At 39.7% G+C, this 23,909-nt stretch overlaps 1 protein-coding gene across 3 annotated transcripts; it reads left to right on the top strand.

The window, feature by feature from the left end:
* The first annotated feature begins 132 nt into the window (after window positions 1–132).
* Window positions 133–23,329, top strand: LOC111565192 (NEDD4-like E3 ubiquitin-protein ligase WWP1). Of its 3 annotated transcripts, none has more exons than XM_055007188.1 (21): window positions 133–283; window positions 1,654–1,830; window positions 2,057–2,126; window positions 6,219–6,400; window positions 7,268–7,745; window positions 7,972–8,067; window positions 8,259–8,433; window positions 10,114–10,168; window positions 11,017–11,101; window positions 12,092–12,220; window positions 12,730–12,802; window positions 12,900–12,971; window positions 13,118–13,206; window positions 13,422–13,581; window positions 14,882–15,015; window positions 17,527–17,667; window positions 17,782–17,902; window positions 18,203–18,307; window positions 18,965–19,061; window positions 19,204–19,276; window positions 20,584–23,329. In XM_055007188.1, the coding sequence occupies exons 2-21, from the start codon at window positions 1,713–1,715 to the stop codon at window positions 20,681–20,683; spliced, it is 2,553 nt and encodes an 850-aa protein (XP_054863163.1). In that variant the 5' UTR covers window positions 133–283; window positions 1,654–1,712; the 3' UTR covers window positions 20,684–23,329. The 3 variants fall into 3 exon arrangements, with proteins under 3 accessions (XP_054863163.1, XP_054863164.1, XP_054863165.1); XM_055007189.1 differs by having other exon boundaries at window positions 1,654–1,806; window positions 2,054–2,126; XM_055007190.1 differs by having other exon boundaries at window positions 1,654–1,800; window positions 2,054–2,126.
* Window positions 23,330–23,909: the final 580 nt, after the last annotated feature.

Below are 23,909 nucleotides of genomic sequence, written 5' to 3' on the forward strand. Positions count from 1 at the left end.
GTACCAACAATTTTGTCCACGTGTGTGTGTATATATATAAAATTTGTTTTACTTTGTCTTTTCCTACAGTGTGGTACACCTCTTGTGATTACCTAAGTGTGTGTGATTTATGCAAACATTTTTAAGTATTTGCTATATGTGTTTTTCTGAATTTCTAGGAATGTAACGCCTCACACACAGGTGGATTTCAAAGTATGGAGTCACCACACCCTGAAAGCAGATGCTCTGTTGGGCAAAGCCACGTTGGACCTAATTCAAGCCTTGGAACAGCATGACAGAAAATGTACGATTAAGAATCAATCATCCATCCATCTATTACCTATACACCACTTAATCCTCATTAGGGTTGCAGGGGGCGCTGGAGTCTATCCCAGCAGACTTAGGGTGAAGACAGGGGACACCCTGGACAGGTCACCAGTTTATCTCTGGGCTACATATAGAGACAAACAAATACACTCACATTCTCACCTAGGGCAATTTAGAGTTATGATTTAGCCTCAGCATGTTTTTGGATTGTGGAAGGAAGCCAGAGAACCCAGAGAAAACCCACACATGCACAGGGAGAACATGCAAACTCCACACCAGATCCCAGGCCGAGACGCGAACCAGTGATCTTCTAGTTGCAAGGCACAGTGCTGACCACCAAACCACTGTGCAGGCATATTCCCTGGTGTCTAACGATGTAGTTGTGGCACAGTTACTACTATATTAGAAAACAGCAGCTTCATATAGTGATTACTTCACCCTTTCAACTCCAAGCAGCTTCTCGGCGTCTTCTGCTGTGGTCACATTTTTACCCACCACCGCCTCATTTTTTACAGTGTATAAAGTCCTTGACCTTCATGGAGATAACAATGGCTATAAGTAGGGAGGATTTAAAAACTACTTTTTGTGTCGTGTAGCAAAGTTATATTGCCATAAATCATGAAAAAGAAAAAAATGAAGGTTGAATTTCTTTGATTATTAATTTTACAAAGATGGGAAAACATCGTGTCCAGCATGTTAATAACTCTGGGAAAACATGGTGGTTCTACATTTTATAGATGTTTTTCTATTTACATTTTCTATTTGCCTTACTTGTTGCTCATCTGTTCTTTGTAAACACAGCCTACAGTTCAGCCCAGTTCAGCTGCAAATGTCCCTGAATTTTTGTTAAATGACTGTGAGTGACATCCGAGTCACTAATGGCTTTCAGGTTGTCCTTAAGAGTACAAAGGTTTTTATTTTTTTGGTCTTGTTAGAGCAAACAATGTATTTTTTGGCAATTTTTAAAGAACACAGTATAAAATGTTTTAGATAAAATATCCAGATTTTTAGCTTGCATTTGTTTTTTCCCAATGCAATTGGAAGTAACACATGATTAGGCTGACGACTGTCAGAAAGTTGAAAATCAGACAATTGTCTTGGTTTTAAAAATTTCTTGTGAATTTTTAGTAAGTCTTTTTAGTAAGATAAAATGTCTAATGTCAGTTTGAGGGTTTAGAAGGTTATTTAAAGTCTGCAGCATCAATAGCTTGTGTTCTTATTTTTTCAGTCTTCTTGCTACAAACATACATACCTTTATCATCTCGTTAAAGTATGGTGTCATTTTTTCTCTCTGCGTCACTTATTTGTAAAATCTCCTTTCCCACTGTCCCTGCTTTGCCTCTACAGTGGAGAATGTGAAGGAGGTGTTGAAGCTGAGTGTGGAGCAGAAGGGGGCCTCGGTGCCCATGGGGGAGCTGACTGTGTTCCTAGATGGACTGACCATCACTGACCAGGAGGAGCTGGCACCACTTACCAACGGCAATGCAGCAAATGGCACCAGTGAGATCATTTATGTTGGAATGGGTAATGGTGGGGTTGTCAATTTTAAATGACCAGATATACCATTAAATGCATATTTAATGAAGAAACACAGCAAAAAAAAATCACAAAAACATGTACATAGAAACTTAAAGTCAGGAAAATGCTGAACCATCTTCGAAACCTCTGTTTTAACTAATTTACTAGATGGATACTTACACTAGAAGTTTATCTGTAAGGTAACATTGTTTTCTCAAACCTCCACCAGAAGTCCAGCAGAATGGTGATGCCATCCATGAAAATGGAGACTCATCTTCCTCTTCTTCAAGGGCTGCCAACAGGTAAACTGACATTTTATGCTCCTCGACATGAGGAAGAAGATTCTGCCTACTTGTCTTTCCTAAAATGGTTCTTCGCCTGGTTAGGATTACTGCTTCAAAATGAGCATGCTTATCCTCAAGTAGAAGAATGCTAACAGACCGATGAGTGTGTTTGCCCAGTTTCAATACAATAAGCCAGTGGAGGAATACATGAAGGCATATTTCACACTATTGTTGATTCTCATATTGTGTCTTGTGCCAGCTCAGTGAGGTCTGTACCTTGTCTGTCTGTGTCTTGCTTTTTCTTATACTTTGTTGCCCCCTTAATGCTTTTAAGTCCTAGACCTGGTTACTGGTGCCACTCTTATCTGCCACATTCTGAAAGTGCCCTTCTCGCTGCCCTAACTGCGTTTTTATTGGAAAACCACAAAAGAAGCACGTCTGCTCATCGCACCAGATGGGAGGCTGTTGGGGGGTGGGGGTAGGATTGTGGCTGCCTGGCTCCTCTCTGCATTGCAGTTGCTGAGAGGACTGCAAGACACAAACAAGGGGGTATTTAAAACTGTTTCCACTCCCTGGGAGTTCCAGAAATGTACAAGTGCTCAGACAGATTGAAACTGTAGCCAGCTGAAGGACATTTGTGGTGGTGAGACAAAAAAGCCACCCTTGTCATTGCTACCTAAACATTGAAACTCTAAGCATGAGATAAACTGTGTTTATTTAATAAAAAAGGACAACTGAAATAAAATAGCAAATGTATATATTTTTCTTTAAACAACGCCAAACTTAAAACAGAACATTATTTTTCTTGAATTAGCCCCTGCTGTGGGAGGCATTTTGCTGCCATAGTTTAGGTTTTAAAGAGAAGAGTCACTGCAAATCAGAACAAAGTTGTCCCAAGTGATCACCTTTATCCTCTGATGAAGCATTTCCATCCTGACGGAGTGATAATTTCCAGGATGACAATTCCCCCAACCACAGGGCAGGAGAGGTCACTGAATGCTTGGATGAGTATAATAATAATGTGTATAATAATAATAATAATACTAATAATAACGTGAATCATATCCACCAGGTCTCAACCTAGCTGAACAGCTATGGGAGTGTTTGCACTGACAGGTAGACAGCTCTCTCAACCACCGTTATCAAAACACCAAATGAGAGAGTGTCCTTAGAAGAAGGATCTTCATCCCTCCAGTGGAGTTACAGAAACTTGCAGAATCAATGCAAGACATGTTGAAGCTAGTGTGATGGCACTTTGTGGCCCAGCAACTTACTAACTTTAACATGTCACCCATCTGTAGGTACAACAGCAATGAGAAGAAAAACATCTTAAATTTAACATTAATAGTCAAAGCAAGTTATCATAAAATGCTGCAATAAACTCTGCTCATTTGATCAAATGCTCAAAAATAGAATTTCAAACTTCAGTTCTTCAAGCATAACATTTTCTTGACTAAAGTACTTTTACTTTGTGATCAGAGTTTTGAAAAACAGACTTTCTTGGTTATTGCTATTCTGGTTGTTATTTGTCCTGACAAAAGAGCACCACCTACTTCAAGATCAATGAAAGCAGCATAAAAAAAATCTAAAATGTTGGAATCCTAGGGACAGAGGTGAAGATGACTGATGGCATTATACTCCTGAGAAATCCCACCTCGCAAGAGAAATAAACTGCTGCACAGGGTCTTGGCTTCTGACTTGCCTTAAATATAATAAGACACAACAGAGTATGTGTGTTTTTCCCCTCTACATTTTTAATATAATACTGTTTCAGTCCAAACTCGGGCTCCCTGCACCTTCCCCAAAACGTGACTTTACAGGGCTCCACACAAAATTTTCCCACTATGAACACTGGTGCTCACTACTTAAAATGTTAGGAGCATCAGCATAAAATTTAGGAGCACTACTTAATCAACATGCAGTGTATTTTTTTTCCATCTTAAGGGTATTACCAATACTTACTTTGCTATAAATACACAAATTGGTTGTTATATTTTTAAAGTAAAGGTCATAAAGTGAATTAGGACTTTAGGAAAAAAAAATCCTTGTTAGAGGTGTTGCAGTTTGTCTGCATAGTTAATGTTTATTGCTGTCGCTGCTTTTGAAGTGTTTCCTGTTTAAAGGTTGTTTTTGTGTTGGCAGAGTTAGTTTTTGTAACAACAATGTTGGGCTACGCTAAGGACAGTACAATCCACAGCGTTTTCAACAGTTGAAAGAGTTCAGACAGTTCACCTGCTGATTCATCATCAGGTATTAGGACTGTAGTTGCACAGTTTGAGTAAAATTTGTATTATTTTTTTGAAAACACACAGGCATATGACATCCCTTTCAGAATTATCCCTATCCTGCATTAAGATGAGAGTCTCTGGACTCCTAGCACTGTAGCTCTCTTTCACACACCTACTCACAGACAAACCAAAACAAAAACGAGAGCATATTTGCAAGCCATGCTGGTGCTCATATTTTTAAAATGTAGCACTGTCTCAAAAAATGACTTTAAAATGCAACTAAATGGTCAGTGTTGAGTCCTAATTGACATTTATTCACAACATAGAAAACTTGCCCTAAAAGAAGTGACTTATCTGCTAATTGGCTAGTAACAAACCCTCTGATCTGTCCATTTGAGCCTCTCTTGGTCTCTTCACATCACTGTTGTTGTATGTTTGAGTGTAATTCTTCTGAAATTCCCATGCTTTCATTCCATTTTTTTTTTTTGTACTTCATTGCTTTGTGGGATTTTTTGATTGCTTCCATTTCAGTTAGTCTGTGTTTTCACGTCATCTCAAACCGTCCTGTTGGGAGCCCCTCGCTGTGAATCCAAAGACTCCATGTCTCAAACAGTCTGTCAAAACACTTAATACTGGTGTTAACGTTGGCTGCAGGACTGTGATGTTGAATTTGGTTCAAACTGTGCGTGTTTCTGTTGTGGGGGACCCAAGCGCAGACACAGAAACTGACAGACAAGTAAATGAAGGAAAGAGTTTTATTAAACCAGATAACTAAACCAATACATCAATGGAGAACCAAACTGGGGGGACAGAACTAAACCAAACTACTCACAACTCTACAAACCAACACTAAGAATGCAAAAATGGAAGTCTACAAAACTAAAGTGACTTAACAAAACTAAGCTAAAGAGGGGTACTCACAAGATGAGGGAACTGACAACAGAGGGGGAAGACAGGCTGAGGGAATCCAGGGGCAGACGGAGATGAGACAGGAAAAACAGGCTGGAGACAGAAGCAGGGCTGGTGAGAATCCGGGAGGAGAAGTGTGTCTATGTGGGGAAAATCCAGGAGGGGGGAAACCGGAGTCCAAAGGTGGGAAAACAGAGTCCATGTGGGAACTGAATCTGTGGTCCAACAGGGAATGAGTGAATGAGCAGAGTTTAAATAGTGGAGGTGTAATTGCAGACAGGTGAGGTCAATCGGCTGATCAGTGCAGGTGATTCACATAACTAATCAGGAGTGCAGGCAGGTGAGTGAGACAGGCAGAAAGACAGAGATCAACAGGAGGAAGGAGAAAGAAGGGCGATGGCTAGAGTAGGATCATAACAGTTTCTCTATGTATTTTCAGCAACTGCTTGACTCTTGTCTTTGCACCTCATTTTCTCTCAGCATCACATTTCAGCACTAAGACATCGAGTGCACTTGCCTTTGAGTCACTGTTTGAAAATCTGTTGGCAACACTCCATGTACCGGACATTTTAACAGACATTGAGTTTTAATCATAATCTTTCAAGACTTTCAGACAAATTGAGAAATATAATCAACATTCCTTTGAGTTGTCTGCAGTTGTGACCTTTTTGGAGGTTTTCTTATTGGTAACTGGATCCCTACCTCTTGTTTTCACAAAGCCTGGACTTGATGGCACATTTTGTATTGGTCTCAGTGGGCACGTCTTTGGCACAGACTGAACTCTGCCGGCTCACAAAAGGGCCTCTTCAGCTGTTACTCATTACATCACCAGTCAATCCCATTATGCCCTGTTCTTAGCCCTACAAAACAATAGCCTCAATGTCACAAGTCAGAGCTTTTTATTTGACACATGCACACAGTGAAAGCCGCACATTTTGAGGGTCTTCAGCTGAACTCCTGTTATCTCCTAAAGCACAGTGAATGGTACAGACTTGGGCCCAAGGTCGGGATCCTGTTCAGCCTCCAGCGGTGCAGATGGTCAGGTGCCTTCCAGCTCCTGCAGCCCAGCTCTTGGTCGTGTTGTCAATGGAAACACCACACCCAATTCCACCCCGGTCCACCAACCCTCAGACAGTGATACAGAGAGTAGAATGGGTGAGTTTGCATTTTACTGTCTGTTCTTGGTTCCCAGATTTTCCCTTTCCCTGAGTGTTAACGGTGTATGATATTTGGTTGAAACATGGACAAAATATTTTCTGAATCAGCAGACAAAACTACTGTATAGGATTATGTCAGTGATGCAGATAATGCAGATAACTGTTGGAGCACCTCAGTGAAAAATGTGCAGATTTCTTGCAGGTATTCATTGTGCTGCCCGGCCTTGTCTCGGGTCACTTTAAGCTTATGTACTTCACGGTTCACATGGTCCTAGTAGACAGTGGCGAAGAGCAGTAGATTAATTTTCATTAAGTGAGGCCTGTAATCTCTGCTGCTGTCAGCACCTCTGTTTAAACTCCCTGGAGAGATAGACAGGATGAAACAGAAAGCAGAGTGCAGTATACTGTGGAGGGCAGGCTACAGGGAGCCGAGGTTGATGACAGAATATTAATTCTCTATTAGTATAGCTAACTTAAGGTGGTCACCTAAAAAAGGAAAACAAACACTGTGAGCTTGAAAAAATACAAATGCTACCCATGTACTCCTAAGACTTGGTCTGGATTCCCTTATTTCTAGTGCCTTGGAGGATTTCAGATTGTTGTTGATATTGGAGGGTTATGTTGCAGCCTTACATTTATGTTTATATGGTGTTGAACCCAAAATACTTCCACACATACTTTGTGTCAAAATATATTTATATAGTGTGGCTTTATTTTTTTTATGTTTCTTAAATGCAGCTAGTTATTAATAATTTTTTTTTTCCAACTAAGCACCCACTCAGGACTAAAAAGCAGTTTGCTTGGATGGATCAAGCGGTTGGTCTGTAGTAATCAGAACCTTTGTCTTTTTCTGACTTACCTGCAGTCAATGGGGAGTCGTGTGATGCAGGTCTGGGGCAGTCGTCTGCTACAAGAAGTGATATGCCGCCCCCTGCAGATGACCATGAGGACCGCATTCAAGATGCTGCCCTGCCGGACTCTGACAAAGCACCAAATAGCACATGTCAATCCCTGCCAACTTCCACACCTTCTCCAGCCTCCTCTGTTGCTGCTAAACCTGCTGATAGCACTGCTGCTACCGCTACCGCTACTGCTACCGCTACTGCTGTTGCTACTGCTGCTGCCTCTGCTGCTTCCTCCACATTTGCCTCTCCCCCCCAGGCAGCCACCACCATCACAACGTCCTCGTCATCGTCCTCTTCCTCCCCAGCTCTGGGAGAAGCAAATGCTTCAGGAGCTGGTGGTGGTAGCAGCAGTAGTAGCAGTACAACTGCAACTACAGATGGGGCCAAGCCCAGGCAGCAAGTCCCCAATGCTGGCGCCTCAGATCCTCTACCACCAGGGTAAAAACCACCTTCAGCTGCACATTTTATCCATTTTCTGACTGTTTAATGTCACCATATTTTGTCAAAGTTGTTTTACATAAAGAGTATTTACCTTAAATTGATACTCCTGGAAAAATCCATCTTTTCAGTATCAACAAGCACCTGTGCTCACTCAAATTTCACAATAATAGAGCAACTTTGCACTAACTTTTTTCAACTTGTGGTTCATTGTTGTGTCTTTCAGGTGGGAGCAGAGAAAAGATCCACATGGGAGAACATACTATGTAGACCACAACACCAGGACTACTACTTGGGAAAGACCACAGCCGCTACCACCAGGGTTAGCATCTCTCTTTCAGCTCTTCTGTCTTTAGTTTGTATTAAAGTAGAATCTGTAACTTCACTGGGTTCATCTTTGTGTCTGAACTGTGGGTTTTCCCTTTCATACATAGGGTGCTTTTACAGTTATTGGCCGCAATAACAAGTATGTGTTTCTCCATCTGAACTATCCTTTCTTCTTTATTCTGCCAGTTGGGAGCGTCGAGTAGATGACCGGGGCAGGATTTATTATGTGGACCACAACACTCGCACAACCACATGGCAGCGTCCCACTATGGAGTCAGTGCGCAACTTTGAGCAGTGGCAGAGCCAACGCAGCCAGCTGCAGGGAGCTATGCACCAGTTTAACCAGAGATACCTCTACTCTGTAAGATGGTCTTCACCACACCCTCTCTTTTCTTCTCTCAACCTGCTTTTTAGTATTTTTTTTTTATTGTGACACTTGGGAATTTAATGTGTCGCATATTCAGTTTTCCTGCTTAATTTTGGGTCTGCTTTATTGTGTAATATCACTTGCAATGATAATGTACATACTGGCATTCCACACACGAGGAATCAAGTTAATTAGATGCCCCCCATTTAAAAGAAAGGCTTGTAATTCATGCAAAGATAATAATATGGCCAGTTGGTCCCTCCTTTGGAACTTAGTGACATTTAAACTAAGGTGATATTAGTATATATACTTCTATCCTACTCAAGTCATTTTTATAGTGAAGTCAAGTTGCCGTGCACAAAAACCTACACTGGCTATAACATTGATATTCTCTCACTTAACAATTGTTGCAGTTTTTAACAACTACTGCCCTGTAAATTTGCACATTAAACAGCAAGTGTAATTCTGAATAGAGCATTAATTCCCACTATACAAGTTCAGTTTTGCTGACCAAGGATAAATGCTGCCTATCTGCATCCCTTTGATCTTTCACACTGTGGGACCTATACATTATTAAGTCATCTAACCACCATGAATCAACGCAGGTTTTATCTTTTATCAGCTCATCACCCAAACCATATCCCAGTACTTAACCAGTTCTATAGAAAACAGAGGAAACATCTGATGTAATAGATCACTTTGCCTCTACCATTATCTAAAGCTCTGAAATGGCTCCATTGTCTTTTTGCAAAGCTTAAAGGCACCCCTTTAAAAAAACAGATATTTGCATAGCCAGGCCTGTAACAACACATCACAAATGTCCAATCTGATTCCTGACTGTTTTACTAAGCAATTTGTAGGGGTTTCAGCTTTAAATGTTGTCATTCCTGTTCAGCATGCAGTGCAGAGTTTTTTTCAATTACGCTGCATCTGCACAACTGTATTCCTTGACAAGGGTGAAAAGCTGTTGATGCCAAAATATGATGCAAGGTGGTAAATATCAAGAACAGAAAAATTTAGAGCTTGCTTTGCAAACTGTCAGCAGTAAATTATCGATAAAATCAGCTGTAAATGGTATCATTTTGATTGATTTGATTGTCTCCCCAAACTACCATGGGTAAACTGGTTGTTGTCAGTTTCATCATCATGATGAGTTCAGGCATCACAGCACCAGCCACTGATTGTTGTTGTACTTTTCATTCTTATAATGAATCTCATCTCTTTCTCCAGCCACATTCGGTTTGCAACTCTATTCACTCAGTAAACTATTTCGCATTTAATTCCATAGCCCAGAGGTGAGATCCACTCGCTAAAATAGCACCTCCCAGTTCCTACCCCAATCTGGTTGTCTTTGTGAGGGTGTCTTTCCTGGGTCTTTGATCTAAGCAGTGATGCCATCTTCGCTAATAATGATTAACTTACAGTACAAATCAAAAGACAGACCATTGGGAAATATTGAGCCGTTCGTACTAACAAAGGGCCCACTTTACAACAACACATCAACATTTCACATTTATTTAGTATTTTGCTGTCATCTGGACTATTCCCTTTTCCTTTTTATGGAATTTAGGTTTTAGTTTTTTTTAAAATCTGATATATTTTGATTTTTTTCACCACATTCATCTTCCTGGTGTTTTTGAAATGTTTTTCTTTGTGTGCATACCTCCTGTTCAGGCATCCATGATGTCTGCTGAGAATGATCCTCTTGGCCCGCTACCTCCTGGTTGGGGTAAGTTTGCGCTCTTTCTTCTAAACACTGGACTCACTTTCACCTGGTGTCAGTATTCACTACACTAAAAACAGGAAGTTGGTGTATGTCCGCAGTTTGCACTAACAAAAAAAAAAAAAAAAAAAGTAGAATTCTGTTGTATTCTGCAGAAGTTTAGGCACAAACAGTACAGTGAGGATGCAGAGAATAGTTAGTATTTGTAAATTAGCTCAATTCAAAGTGCATTAAATGGAACCCTTATCAGTATTTGGTGTGAGCAACCTTTACCTTTAAAACGGCACCAGTTCTCCTCATTACCCTTATGCACATTTTATTCAGTTACATAGTGTATAGATCATTCCCTCTCTTCTAGTCTAATCAGTGCTCTGTGGGGGCCATCTGTTGTAGGTCCTTGATCTTCTTGTTGCTGAAGATAAATCTTTATGACTCTAGCTGTATGCTGGAGGCTATTCTCCTGCTGCAGAATAGTTTTAGGACCAATCAGCCGACTTCTTGATATTACTGTGTGCTGGATATGAATCTAAACATCTGGTTTGCCTGAACATTAGCACAATACTGTAAACTGGTCCCTGTTTTCATGCCAAACCCTATCATGCTGTTTAAATTGCATCAAGATGATTTCAAAATGATTTGCGGCCTTGACTATTTACACTTTCCTCAGTCTCCTTTTCAAAAAAAGCTTTGGCTCTGCTGTGACTACATGCTGTTCACAGAGATCACAGATGACAGCTGTGTTTACAGCACAAGTCAGCACTAGTGTTAATGTGACATTTGTTGCCACACAGCAGGGCAGTTTCCATTCTGTCTATTAAGCCACGGATTGCTGTGTTTGTTTTCATCAACTTCAGAGAGGCGTGTGGACTCCAACGATCGAGTGTACTTTGTAAACCATAACACCAAGACAACACAGTGGGAAGACCCTCGAACCCAAGGGTGAGCTCAGTGCCAGAAGATACACAACAGAACACAATACCACATATGGCCCATGTCACCTTACATAAACTGGCTGGAGTCACATAGCTATTGTTAATCTGTGCAATTAAACAAGAAGTTAGAATGTATGACTAAGAATCTTTTAATGAATATAATTTCAATGTTACATGTCATCGAAAGGATACTGGGCTTTTTCCTGAGGTTAACTGGTACCTAATAACCTAGTAGTTGGACTTCCTTGGAATATGTACAGATTATATTGTATATGACTGTATTGGCTGAAGTCAGTCTGCTTTCCATCAAAACTACTACTACTTTTTAAATGTCTTTATTTACTAAATATTCTCAGAAATCAAAACAAACAAAAAGTGACTTCTCTTTACTTAGGAATACACAAACCCTTGTGCTCTGCTAGCAAACCTCAGTTGATTCATCATTTTAAAAAGTAGCTGTAAAAATGCATGTAAATAATCAGTGAAGACATTTCTGAACGTGATCTGGAGGGGACTTTGTCTGCTTTTCTGACCTGATTTCAGTAACGCTAATGTGGCTACTTGCAGTCCTTATAGCTAAACAAAATGTTGTGACTTATCATTATGTTTGTAACATTTAATCTACAACAACAGGTTATGCAGATTGTTGCAATATAGTACCTCTTGTGGACACATTCAGATAGCAAAAGACTTCTTTCACATTATCTCTTTTGTTTTTGTTTTTCTAACCCATTTAACAATATTGGGTTTGGCAGGATTCACTTTTAAAGAAATATTACCATTGTGTTATTTTTACCTTTTCATCAAAGGCTAAAGTGAACTTGCTTTATGTAGTGAGACAACTCACACAGCTGGATGTTTTTTTAAGCATCCTGGGCTTACTAAAACTTCAGTTTGGACTTGGCCTTGAACATATTTTCTATGTTCCACAGTTACCAGTTCATATGTGTAATTGGTTGGTATGTATGTATGTATGTATATGTGTGTGTGCCTGCAGGCTACAGAACGAGGATCCTCTGCCTGAAGGTTGGGAGATCCGATACACGAGGGAAGGGGTTCGTTACTTTGTGGATCACAACACCCGAACAACCACTTTCAGTGACCCCCGCACTGGAAAGTCCTCTGTGTAAGAAGACTTGTTCAAATAGTTGACTTGTTCATGTGTTCTTTGTTATTTTTCATTGCCTGAAACGATGCCAGAGGCTGTTTTCAGGAGCCTGAAGAGCTGCAGCTAAGTGTTCATACATAGTTTAAGAAAACACATTTGCCAGGACCAGATGGATTCATTTTGTGTTTAATTTAGCTACTGTACATATCGCTGTAAGGTACAGAAAAGTACATGCTGATTCAGAAAAAATGTTTCCCACTGGCGTTTACTTTCACTGGGCTCTTCAGGAAATTTTATATTTTTTCTTGGAACTCAGGAAATGTTTCTGAATGTTTTCTTTACAATAAGATATCAGAACATATATGTTTACATACATGGCAGACGTAGTTGTTTTTGCACAGAAATGGTGAAGATTCAACTATTGACCTCTGTAAAAAAAACAACAACAAAAAAAACAACTTGTTTCCTTTGTATTTGTCAGCTTATACTTACTTCATTTTAATGTTTAAATCTTTTGCTCTTCTCAGCACCAAAGGCCCTCAGATCGCATATGAGCGCAGCTTCCGATGGAAACTTGCTCATTTCCGCTACTTGTGCCAGGTAGGCATTTTCTCTCTTTTCCTCTCTCACTCTCTTCCTTGTTCTTACTCACCCTGGCACTCTTTCTAATCCCCCTTCATTTGTCTTATCTCCTCAGTCTAATGCTCTCCCTAGTCATGTGAAGATTACAGTCTCCAGACAGACACTGTTTGAAGACTCTTTTCAGCAAGTAAGATGTTCCCTGTACCACCGTCTTCTTCCACTTTAAACTGATGATACAGTAACACATTTCAGTTTTCTTCTGCAATATGTTCCTGATTGTGCTGAAGTCATGTTGTGTTTTAGCTGATCTTGTGTGTTTGATACATCTCTTAGATTATGGCCTTGAAGCCTTACGACTTGAGGAGGAGACTGTATGTCATCTTCAGAGGGGAGGAGGGTCTAGACTATGGTGGCTTAGCTCGGTAAGAAAAACAATAAAAAGGATAAAATGTGAATATAAAAATTGAAAACAGATTTTTTTTTGTGAAATATAGAAAGTGATTGATCTTCCTGTCTTTTTTCCTGTTATTCTCCATCTTTTTCTCCTTTTGTTTACTGTAATACTTTCCTCCACATGCACTTTATCCTCTCTCCTTTCCTCTTTTTCCCTCTGTCTTTTTGTCTCTTCACTTTGCAGAGAGTGGTTCTTCTTGCTGTCCCATGAAGTGCTGAACCCCATGTACTGTCTGTTTGAGTACGCTGGCAAGAGCAACTACTGTCTGCAGATCAACCCAGCCTCTGCCATCAACCCGGACCACCTCTCCTACTTCTGCTTTATTGGCCGCTTCATTGCAATGGCACGTTAACATGCTGCCCACACACATACAAACCTTCGTGATTACACAAAAGGCTGGGTTACACTGGGATCAAAGTGGTTTTGATGAGGTGTTGTCCCACCACATCGGGCAGTTTATACACTGCACTGTGTTTAAGAAAAGCTGACTGAGCCATTTGGGGCAGCGTGGATCAGTGGGTAGAGTCTTGTAACCAGAGGGTTGCTGGTTCGATCCCTGGCTTGGAGAGCTCATGTTGAGGTGTCCCTGAGCAAGACACTAAACCCCTAACTGCTCCTGATGGGTCATGGTTAATGCCTTGCATGGCAGCTTCTGCCATCAGTGTGTGAATGGGTGAATGTGATGTGTAATGTAAAGCGCTTTGGGTATCGTTTCAGGTATAGTAAAAGCGCTATATAAAGACCATTTACCATTCATCATTCTGCACTTATTTAGTCACATTAATAATTACAGATTGGTTCCAAAAATGAAGAACTCGAGAGTAAGTTCACTTAGTGATTACTTTCGAACATCTGCAAATCGTGGAATGAAGTGGGTGTGAATATCAGATTGTCAAGTGAAATTTTATTTTTATATTGCAAATCTCAAAGTTGCATTAGGGGGCTTTACTATCCAGGATGCAACACACTTTATCCTTAGACCCACCCCATTGTCAGTTTCAGAAAGTTATAGAGATGGTCACACACACACACGGTGATAAAGGGTGTCAATTTCCTATATAGATAAAAGTTACATATATATATCATATATGTAATGACAGTGTATACACTACTGTTCAAAAGTTTGGGGTCACCAAGACAATTTAATGTTTTCCATGAAAACTCACACTTTTATCCATGTGCTAACATAATTGCACAAGGGTTTTCTAATCATCAATGAGCCTTTTACCACCATTAGCTAACACAATGTAGCATTAGAACACAGGAGTGATGGTTGCTGGAAATGTTCCTCTGTACCCCTATGGAGATATTCCATTAAAAATCAGCTGTTTCCAGCTAGAATAGTCATTTACCACATTAACAATGTCTAGACTGGATTTCTGATTCATTTAATGTTATCTTCATTGAAAAAAAGGATGCTTTTCTTCCAAAAATAAGGACATTTCTAAATGACCCCAAACATTTGAACTGTAGTGTATGTATCAGTTCTTACACCTGAGAAGATTTGCTTTGTCATATTATCAGACTGATAATTTTGAGTTAATTGCATTACATAGACCGTTAGGCTGTAAAAGACTGCATACCTTCATATTTTCAGATTGATCATTGCGTTAAAGTAATATTATCTCTGTTTATTTCTGCAGGCACTTTTCCATGGCAAGTTCATTGACACAGGCTTCTCTCTGCCTTTCTATAAACGCATGCTGAACAAGAAGCTAATACTCAAAGACCTGGAGTCCATTGATCCAGAGTTCTACAACTCACTCATATGGATCAGGTAATGCTTCATCTGTCTGTTTGGCCTTCAATATGTACATGTGTTTTATATATAAATGTAGGAAATTGACACATTTTTTTAACCACATTATGTCAGTGTTTTCACTGCACTTTTCTCTTCTTTACATAATACATCTTTGATCAGAGATGTATTATGTGCATACCTAACTGAATCATCTAGTGAGTTTCCTGTTACTGGTTTTGCTTGGATTATCTGCTGTTCCCCTGACCTTAAAGAACTGTTCTGATTGGGTACTTTCAGAGCTAAATTGTCTATGCAGTTGAAAGAAACTCTTGTGTATGTGCCCACTTTTGGTCTGGTTTATTTACGCAGATATAATTGAGAACACAAAATTCTGCTAAAAGGATCTACCTGAGAAGATTTGCTGTTTATAGAATTCCTTGAGCTATTTGTAAATTTCTAGAGAAGATAGATAAAGCCTCATCAGTTCACATAACTTAAAGTTTACAAAAATAACTTCCTTTTTTCTCAACTCTGTATGAACTTGAAACATATTTAAAGTAAAAGGCAACTATGTCTTTTGGTCCAGACTACAGGAAACAAACTGAGTGTTGAAAAACGCCTGTAGACAAGACAAATCACTTTAATTTATGCAGTCCAAAATATATGTGAGGGTGTTTGCAACCTGTACAGAAACGTAGCCTTGATCTTTGGACATCTGCTTTGGATAACTTAAAAAGGTAGAACTTAAGGAGAAGCATCAGAGGAGAATCTGTCTCCTAGCAGGAACAAACACACAATGTGTTTTATATACAGCACCACCATTAAGGTTGAACATGCCTGCTCATTCAAGCCTTCATTTTTACTCTTTTCTTTTGTGTAAAAAACCCTGGGATATTACAACTAAAATAACACATCTGTAATTATGTTTAGTTTTGAATAAAAGTATATGTACAGTTCTAAAGACCGTATGTCATGGCAGTCTTGAAACCACGATAACCTGTCGTCCAATCACTGAAACACGTGTCTTTGTCACAAAAAATAATCATGCATTTTAGTTTGTTCATAAATATATTAGAGATCTTCTAGAAATATGGCATACATCAATCCTTTTGTTTAGTTAAATGTCTCTTGGCCATTTTCACCCCAGTTAGCTGCTTATGGTTGCCATCTACAAACTTCTGGAAAGTTTCTGTTCGTGTCTTTGACCACTCCTCCGAAATTTGTTAGCTTTTGGATTATTGTCTTGCTTAAACACCCAACTTTGTACAAAAGCCATCCTTCTCACTGATGATTTAAGGTTTAAATTGGCTCAGAGAAGTCAGCAGCTGTAGTTAATCAAAATCAGTCGTGACAAATTGAGGGACCATTAACACAATTGTAAAAACTGATAATTCAAGCTGCTGTGTAGATTTTTGAACCCAGCAGATTTGTGTGTTTTTTAGAAGACCTGGTTAAACACTATGAAGGAACCAAACTGCATGATTGTTTTTTGTGACAAAGATGCATGTTTTCCCGTAATTTCATCATAACCAGCTTCATGAGGTTGTTGCCTAGTTTTAAGTTAAAAAAAAAGGATGTTTTTTTTGTCTTCAAAATGCATTTTATACAATCATTGTGCCAAGTTAGTGTCGGTATACGGCAAACAACCCTACTCCACTAATCTATAGTATGGCAAGAATCAGCCACCTAAAAGAAGCAACAGTCCATCCCATGGTGCCTCATCAGTGCTTCCCAGAGTTCAAACAGCAAACACATCTCAACATCAGGTGTTGGGAGGGGACTGCCTAAATCCGGCCTTCATTGTTGAATTGCTGAAAAGAAACCACTACTGAGTTAAATCAATCATATGAAGGGACGTTCTTGGGCCAAGAAACACAGGTATGTGACATTACACCAGAGTATATCTGTACTTTGGTCCATTGAGTCCAAGTGTGTGAGCCATAGTTGAAGCCTAGTGTATGCAAAAGGTGTCTTCTTTTGGGAAATGTGAAATTTAAAGTGTATTTTGGTTTCTTTAACACTAATCTTTCTGGAGTGCAACACATTTACATAGAAATCAACCTCTGTTACATTTGATCCTTTGCCAAACGAGTTCACACCACGCAGTCTAAGCTTTTCAGAGGAAGGATTACAGTGTAAAAATGAAAGCAACAGCGAAGACAAACAAGGATTACCACTGGGCATTTGTCAAAAGCACACAGCACTAGTGTCTGTGTAATTACTTACTGCCAGAGGGAGGAGACAGAAATTCCGCACTGCAGGTTTAGATATAAAGTACACAGCTTTCATTAGTAAGGCCATCAAGTGAGTGTTTAGACTGAGGATTTAGAGACGTTGGAACCTCAACAGCTCTGCACCACAGAGGAAAGAGAACTAGCTACACATATACACAGTGGGCAATTTAAGAATACTGCATAGACAGATAAGAAACAAAATCCTGAACAGTTTTTGTAAATATCAGAAATCTGCTTTAATAAACCTATAGACAAAAACAAAGGCATTAGAATAATTATGGTGTGACAGTAACACATTCTAATCTCTCCTCAGGGACAACAACATCGAAGAATGCGGTCTGGAGATGTACTTCTCAGTAGACATGGAGATTTTGGGGAAGATCACGTCTCATGACCTCAAACCTGATGGAGCCAACGTCCTGGTGACCGAGGAGAACAAGGAGGAGTACATCAGGTCCAGCATTACCACTGCTTTATCATAACAGCAACAATATGCAATATCTGAAGGTCATTTGAAGTAATTTATGTTTCAGAATTGTCATGCTTTTTTCTGCTGCTTGACTTTCAGTCTCATGGCAGAGTGGAGGTTTTCCCGTGGGGTAGAAGGTCAGACGAAGGCTTTCCTGGACGGCTTCAATGAGGTGGTTCCACTTCAGTGGCTTCAGTACTTTGATGAGAAGGAGCTGGAGGTGAGCGACTCTTCTGACCTGTTTGGAGTGCTCTAGTGACTTCTTTTGTCATGCCTGCGCTGCTTATGTTAATTAATAATCATGAATAAATAAGTTGTCGTTAATACGAATGGTAACTAATTCCTAACTCCACTCAACTTTTAACTGATGAACCAGTCCTTTTCATGAAACTACACCGGAAAATAAATGAAATAATGTTGGTGTGTGTGTAAAAATGATTATGCTCTCTCTACCCTCCATTCTGCTTCTGTTTATTTGATCTGTGTTATTTGTTTACTTCTCTGTGTATTTTTTATCCAGGTGATGCTATGTGGCATGCAGGAGGTAGACCTGCAGGACTGGCAGAGAAACACAGTATACCGTCACTACACCAGGAACAGTAAACAAATCATCTGGTTCTGGCAGGTACAGACACGCACGCACGCACGCACGCACGCACGCACGCACACACACACACACACACACACACACACACACACACACACACACACACACACACACACACACACACACACAGACACACACACACACACACACACACACAGACACACACACACACACACACACACACACACACACACACACACACACACACACACACACACACACACACACCAGAAACACTTTTTCTATAGAGGTGCATGTGTTCCAGGGGCTTTATTTTGTGTTCCTGGAGTTGTGTGACACACAACATTAAATTTAACAGATCACATTCATTCATCTAACTGTCTTTCAGTTTTCAAGTTTGCGATGTCAGTTACCATAGGATTAGCTTCTTTTACTGTTAAACTAGATGTAGATTAGACTAGATGCCTCTTTCAATCTGTCAAATAGCTGTAAAATGAGGACTTCATAAAACACTCTTGTTCAGCAGAATAATCAGAGGTACATGTATTTGATGCAGAAGTTGCAGACATGATTGAGCTGTCATAAATAGCATTTGGGTTTATTTGAATGTAATTTATAATATTCAGTTTGTAACCGCTGCTGATGATGGAGAGCTGCCTGGTTAGTCGTGTGTGGTCAGTGATGAGTGTGTTTGCTGTCACCTCCTCCCTCCAGCTGGTGAAAGAAGTGGACAATGAAGTGCGACTACGGCTCATGCAGTTTGTCACTGGAACCTGCAGGCTTCCTCTGGGTGGCTTTGCTGAACTCATGGGTCAGTTGCAGACAGACTTTCACAAAGAGCAGAGAGATGCGCTCTTCATTCTCAGAGATACAGAGAACATGTTTACTACAGAATCATTCGCAGGCCAATATCTTTACAATTTTCTCAACTCTTACCTTCTTTTGCATTGCAGGAAGTAACGGGCCCCAGAAGTTCTGCATTGAGAAGGTGGGGAAGGACACGTGGCTTCCTCGAAGCCACACGTGGTGAGTGCTCTAACTCTGATTTATTCCTCTCACAGAGAGTTTTGCTCAGATGTTGTTGATTGAAAGTTGATTATTTGCCAAACAGTAATCCAAGCAGTGAGAACTGGTCTTTAACAGAAGAGGCCTGAGAGTAGAACCCTGGTGAACTCCACGCCATTCTTGTATCCTCAGATGTAGCGATGCAACAGATTAGAAAAGTCACAGTTTTGGATGGTATCACGGCTTTTGAATCACTGATTGAAAAAAAGGATGCTGCCAAGACATTGACTGCTTTTACGACGAGCCACGTTCATGTGAACACACAACTGATTTGTGTCTTGTTCCTTCAACTGTGTTGAGGTTTAGGAAGTTATTGAGGTATGTTTTCACTGCCATTTGTCTGTCTGTAACCGGGATTACTCAAAAACTACCAGGCTGAATTTCATGAATCGTAGCGGAGAGCAGTGAAATTTTGATACAGATCTGCATTACTATGTTTAAAATTGCAAGAGAGGACATCAGCCGAGGCCAGGGGTGTCAAGGCCGGCCCGTGGGATGACTTTGCAAAGCGTAAAAAGTAGCTGTAAACTTGAAATAATTTCTAGTTGTTTTGATCATTTAGTAAAATACTATATCGTTTAGTTCCAGATATCTGTGACTGAATGTTTTGTTCCTTTGTAGACACTCTGTGATCTGGAAGTTATAATGTGTAAGTGATAAACAGAGGAATAATGTTGTTGAAATTGCTCTTATTTTTCCTTAAAAAAAAAAAATAGGTTATAGGTTGTTATGCTCTGACTTTACTGATCCGGACCTCTTGAGATCAAATTGGGCTTAATGTGGCCCCTGAACTACAATGAGTTTGACATCTCAAAACGTTTGTGTAATGTGATATATTGAAGTATATTGAAGTATTGAAATACTCTGAGGATGTGATTTATAGAACATTCTTTCATGACACATTCGCACGTTTCCATTATTTACATTATAAAAAAGGAAAGTTGTCACTGCTACATTCAAAAAACATTTTAGAATGTCTGTAGAGATCTTTATTTTGCCGGTAAGTAAATCATTTTGGGAACTGAAAAACTTCTTGAAACGGACTTTGTACAACTTTGCAAAACTTACTCGGAATGTCTTTAGAATAAATAAAACCTAGCTGGGTTCATCGTGGCTGGAAGCCATCAAAGCAGCTGTTTAGGAAATGTGTTCAGTTGTTGAAAAATGTTTCAGTCAAGGCTTCTAATTGTTCCTGAGTGAGGACTGTATTGACTATAGCAGTAAAAACCTTCACACTGATCCTTGTTCCTTTTTCTTTATCTTTTTAGTTTTAACCGTCTGGACTTGCCTCCCTACAAAAGTTTTGAGCAGCTAAAAGAGAAGCTGCTCTTTGCCATCGAGGAAACAGAAGGATTTGGCCAAGAATAGAGGGAGGAGTCCTCTCGTATCTCCCTCCCTCCCTCCCCCATCGCTGTTTATTCAGCCAAGAAAAACAAACAAAAAAAATTGCACAAGATAACCACCAATGTATATAAGCTATTTTGTCATTTAAAACCAAATTTCTCATTTGCAGCATCATTTTTGCCGCAATCCTGTTCCCCAGCCCTTAAATATTATATGAAACCCTGCCATGAAATATGCAAGCATTTCAGCATTTTGCTCCTGTTTAAAAACAGAAATCATTAATTTTTTTTTAAATTTCCTCCCCGCTGCTGACCGGCTTTTTAAAAGAGACAAAATGTTTTTGAGAGGATTTTATAGTTGAAGCGCAATCTTCTTTTAAAGCTCTAGTTCTATAGAGCTTTTAAAAGGCAAACGTAGAAGAGTATTGGAGTCTGGTGCCTGAAATTCTTTTTCCTGTCGGACACATAGTCATTTTGCAATTTTTGCATGCTGCCTGTGAAGATGAGAAGACTGCTGTGACCACCCCTCCACCACTAGCACACCTCAGACATGTCGGCATGGATCGCTTCTCAACATCGTCGTCGTCTAAACGGCACAGTGTTCATGTCGGACTGAAGCACAGAACAACACTCTCAGCTGCAGTTTTCCCTCAATAAGATTCTGGACACCAGCCCAGAGAAAGAAGCAGCACTGGATCCTCTCGTTTGGAAGCAGACTGGTGAAAGTGTATCAAAAACTAATAGGCTCAAGAAAAGTGTTCTTCATTATTTTCAAAGAGTGAACTGTGTTTGTGCGGAACTTCACAGTTTTAAGGTTTCCGCCAGAGATGGAGGACATTTTAAAAGCTAGCTTAGCTGCAGCCTGCTGGCACACTGTGAAGAGAGAAGGGCTTTAGTTGGTGAAACACGAGGATGACACGCCCACGACTCCCACTGAAACATTTAGAGAAGTGACACAACAGAAAAGGACAAAAAAAATAGTAATTCTGTGGCTCAGATATTTGTGCGCTTAGCTGACGTTCTTTTGCCTGTTTGAATTTTTGATCTTGGACTGTAAAATGTCTCAGTCCAATGAGGCCTCTAGAGAGCACTAGATGTGATTATTGAAAAGATAACATTTCCTTCAGCCCTAAGCTACACAGATGGCCCTACACTGTGTCTAGCCATAAGTGTCGTCACTCTTGCATAATGCACATCAAATTCCCAGATTCTTATTATTATCAACTCTTATTTGGCCACCATGTGTTGTAATAAAAATCAAGGACATCAATGTGCAAAAGACGTGATTACAAATGTTGCATGCAGGCAGAACACAGTGGAAAGAAGCAGTTCTGTGCATGTATTCAGCTGTGTAATCAACAATACAACTACAGTTGAGCTGCACAAAATGACCTTCCAGACCACAGTGCTGAGTTCATCCTACATGTTAATGTATCCACCCCATTCTTCATTTTAACTGAGCTGAAATAGCCTTTGTGTAAAAATCAGTGAACCAAATAACGTGGAAACTTTCCTGAGAAACCAACACAGCACCAAGCCTGATGATGTTACACACTGCTATATACTACCAGTCTAAAGTTTGGACACACCTTCTCATTCAGTGCTTCTTATTTAATTATTTTATACATTGGAGATTAATACTGAAACTATAAAAGAATACATATTTAATTATGTTGTAAACAAAAAAGTTTTAATCTTCAGTATTAATTTACAATGTAGAAAATATTACAAATAAATAAAAAGCATTGAATGAGAACTTTTGACTGGTAGTGTATGTTCTGTTTTCAGTTTTGCACCTTTGGTCCTTTGTTTCCTTTAAATGCCCTTCATTTTTCAGAGTCACATCCATTGATTGTTAGTGACAACTCTGGTGCTTATTCTTTCAGTCAGTGGTTTAAATGCAGGACAAAAAAGCTCTGGCAGTGGCAGGCCATTCTCCTCGTTTTCTCTGGCATTGTGCGATTAGTTTTTTCTTTTTAGACCACTGCAGACAGCAGCGAGCTGCTTTAGACTTTGTCTCAGAGGAGCTTGTGATTAGTCGAGGTATCAGTCATGTATATAACATGTATTAGCTGTCTGAAGAGCCGGGAGGAGGGACGACAGTGAAGAGAAACATTTACTATAGCAAAAGGAGCCGCCTTTTGAGAGACGTCAAAACTGCATAACTTTGTGCTTCCTTTTGAACAGAAACCTGTAATCAAAGAAAATCAACTGTGTATGTGAATATTCATTGTATAAAGATAATGATGGTAAATGAAGTACTTAAATATTATAATTAATTACACAGAGCCGCCGCTCCATTGATGGAAATCTGTGATGCCTTTGTTCTTATCAGAAATAGATGGGTCGTATCAGGGTGCCTTCGTCGCAGCCGGTAACTACGTCAAGTATCACCTGGATAGTTCCAGAAAACACAGCTCATTGATACCGTCTATCAGCTCAGTACGTATTAATGCAGCAGGAGGGTTACTGCGGGTTAGGCTGCCTGAAACGCACCCAGACTGTAACATATCGCGTGTAGATACACACTGTAAACACCAACTACACTGTACAGAATGCCCCTTTACTGGAGACGATGTGTATAGAAGATTCATTTTTAATCTGCTTTCACCCATTTTAAATGGAGAGAGATGGATTTATGAGATACAAATAAAGAAGTGAATAAACCCTCTCACTGGCCATGCGTTCTTACTTCACACTGTTATTTTAGAAAAAGAAAACAATATTCTTTGGGCTTATTCTTCTGTTGTGATTGGATTCTTGCCTTTGGAAAGAAACACATCTAAAAATATGTCTGTGCATCTGAACAGCTGCTCTGAATTCATTTTAGTACAGTTTGTCCAGGACTAATGCCAGAAGTAACATTATATCTGATGGCTACCAAACAACTGAACAACTCTCCTCAGTATTGAACATTAATCATTGAACATTAAACATCAGTCCAGTTCTGTAACTTTCAAACTTTGTTTTAGGAATAAACTGAAGCAGCCACAGTGGACACATTTCTCCATCTCATGTGGCTGCTAATAGATTAAGCATGTGGCTCTGCATTTACAAGTTGATTTAACACTTCAGAGAATGTTTTTAATTAATTCATTAATTCATTAATTAAAGACCAAAAGATAACAAATTTTTATCTGCATTCCAGTTAAAACATTTCAGTGAAAGCGTATAATTGAAAAGATTCTCATTCTCCAACAAATCAAACCTATTTCTGATGGAAAGTTCATGTAATTTGTATTACAAAAGCC

This window comes from Amphiprion ocellaris, chromosome 22 (assembly GCF_022539595.1).
Source record: "Amphiprion ocellaris isolate individual 3 ecotype Okinawa chromosome 22, ASM2253959v1, whole genome shotgun sequence".
NCBI lineage: Eukaryota > Metazoa > Chordata > Actinopteri > Pomacentridae > Amphiprion > Amphiprion ocellaris.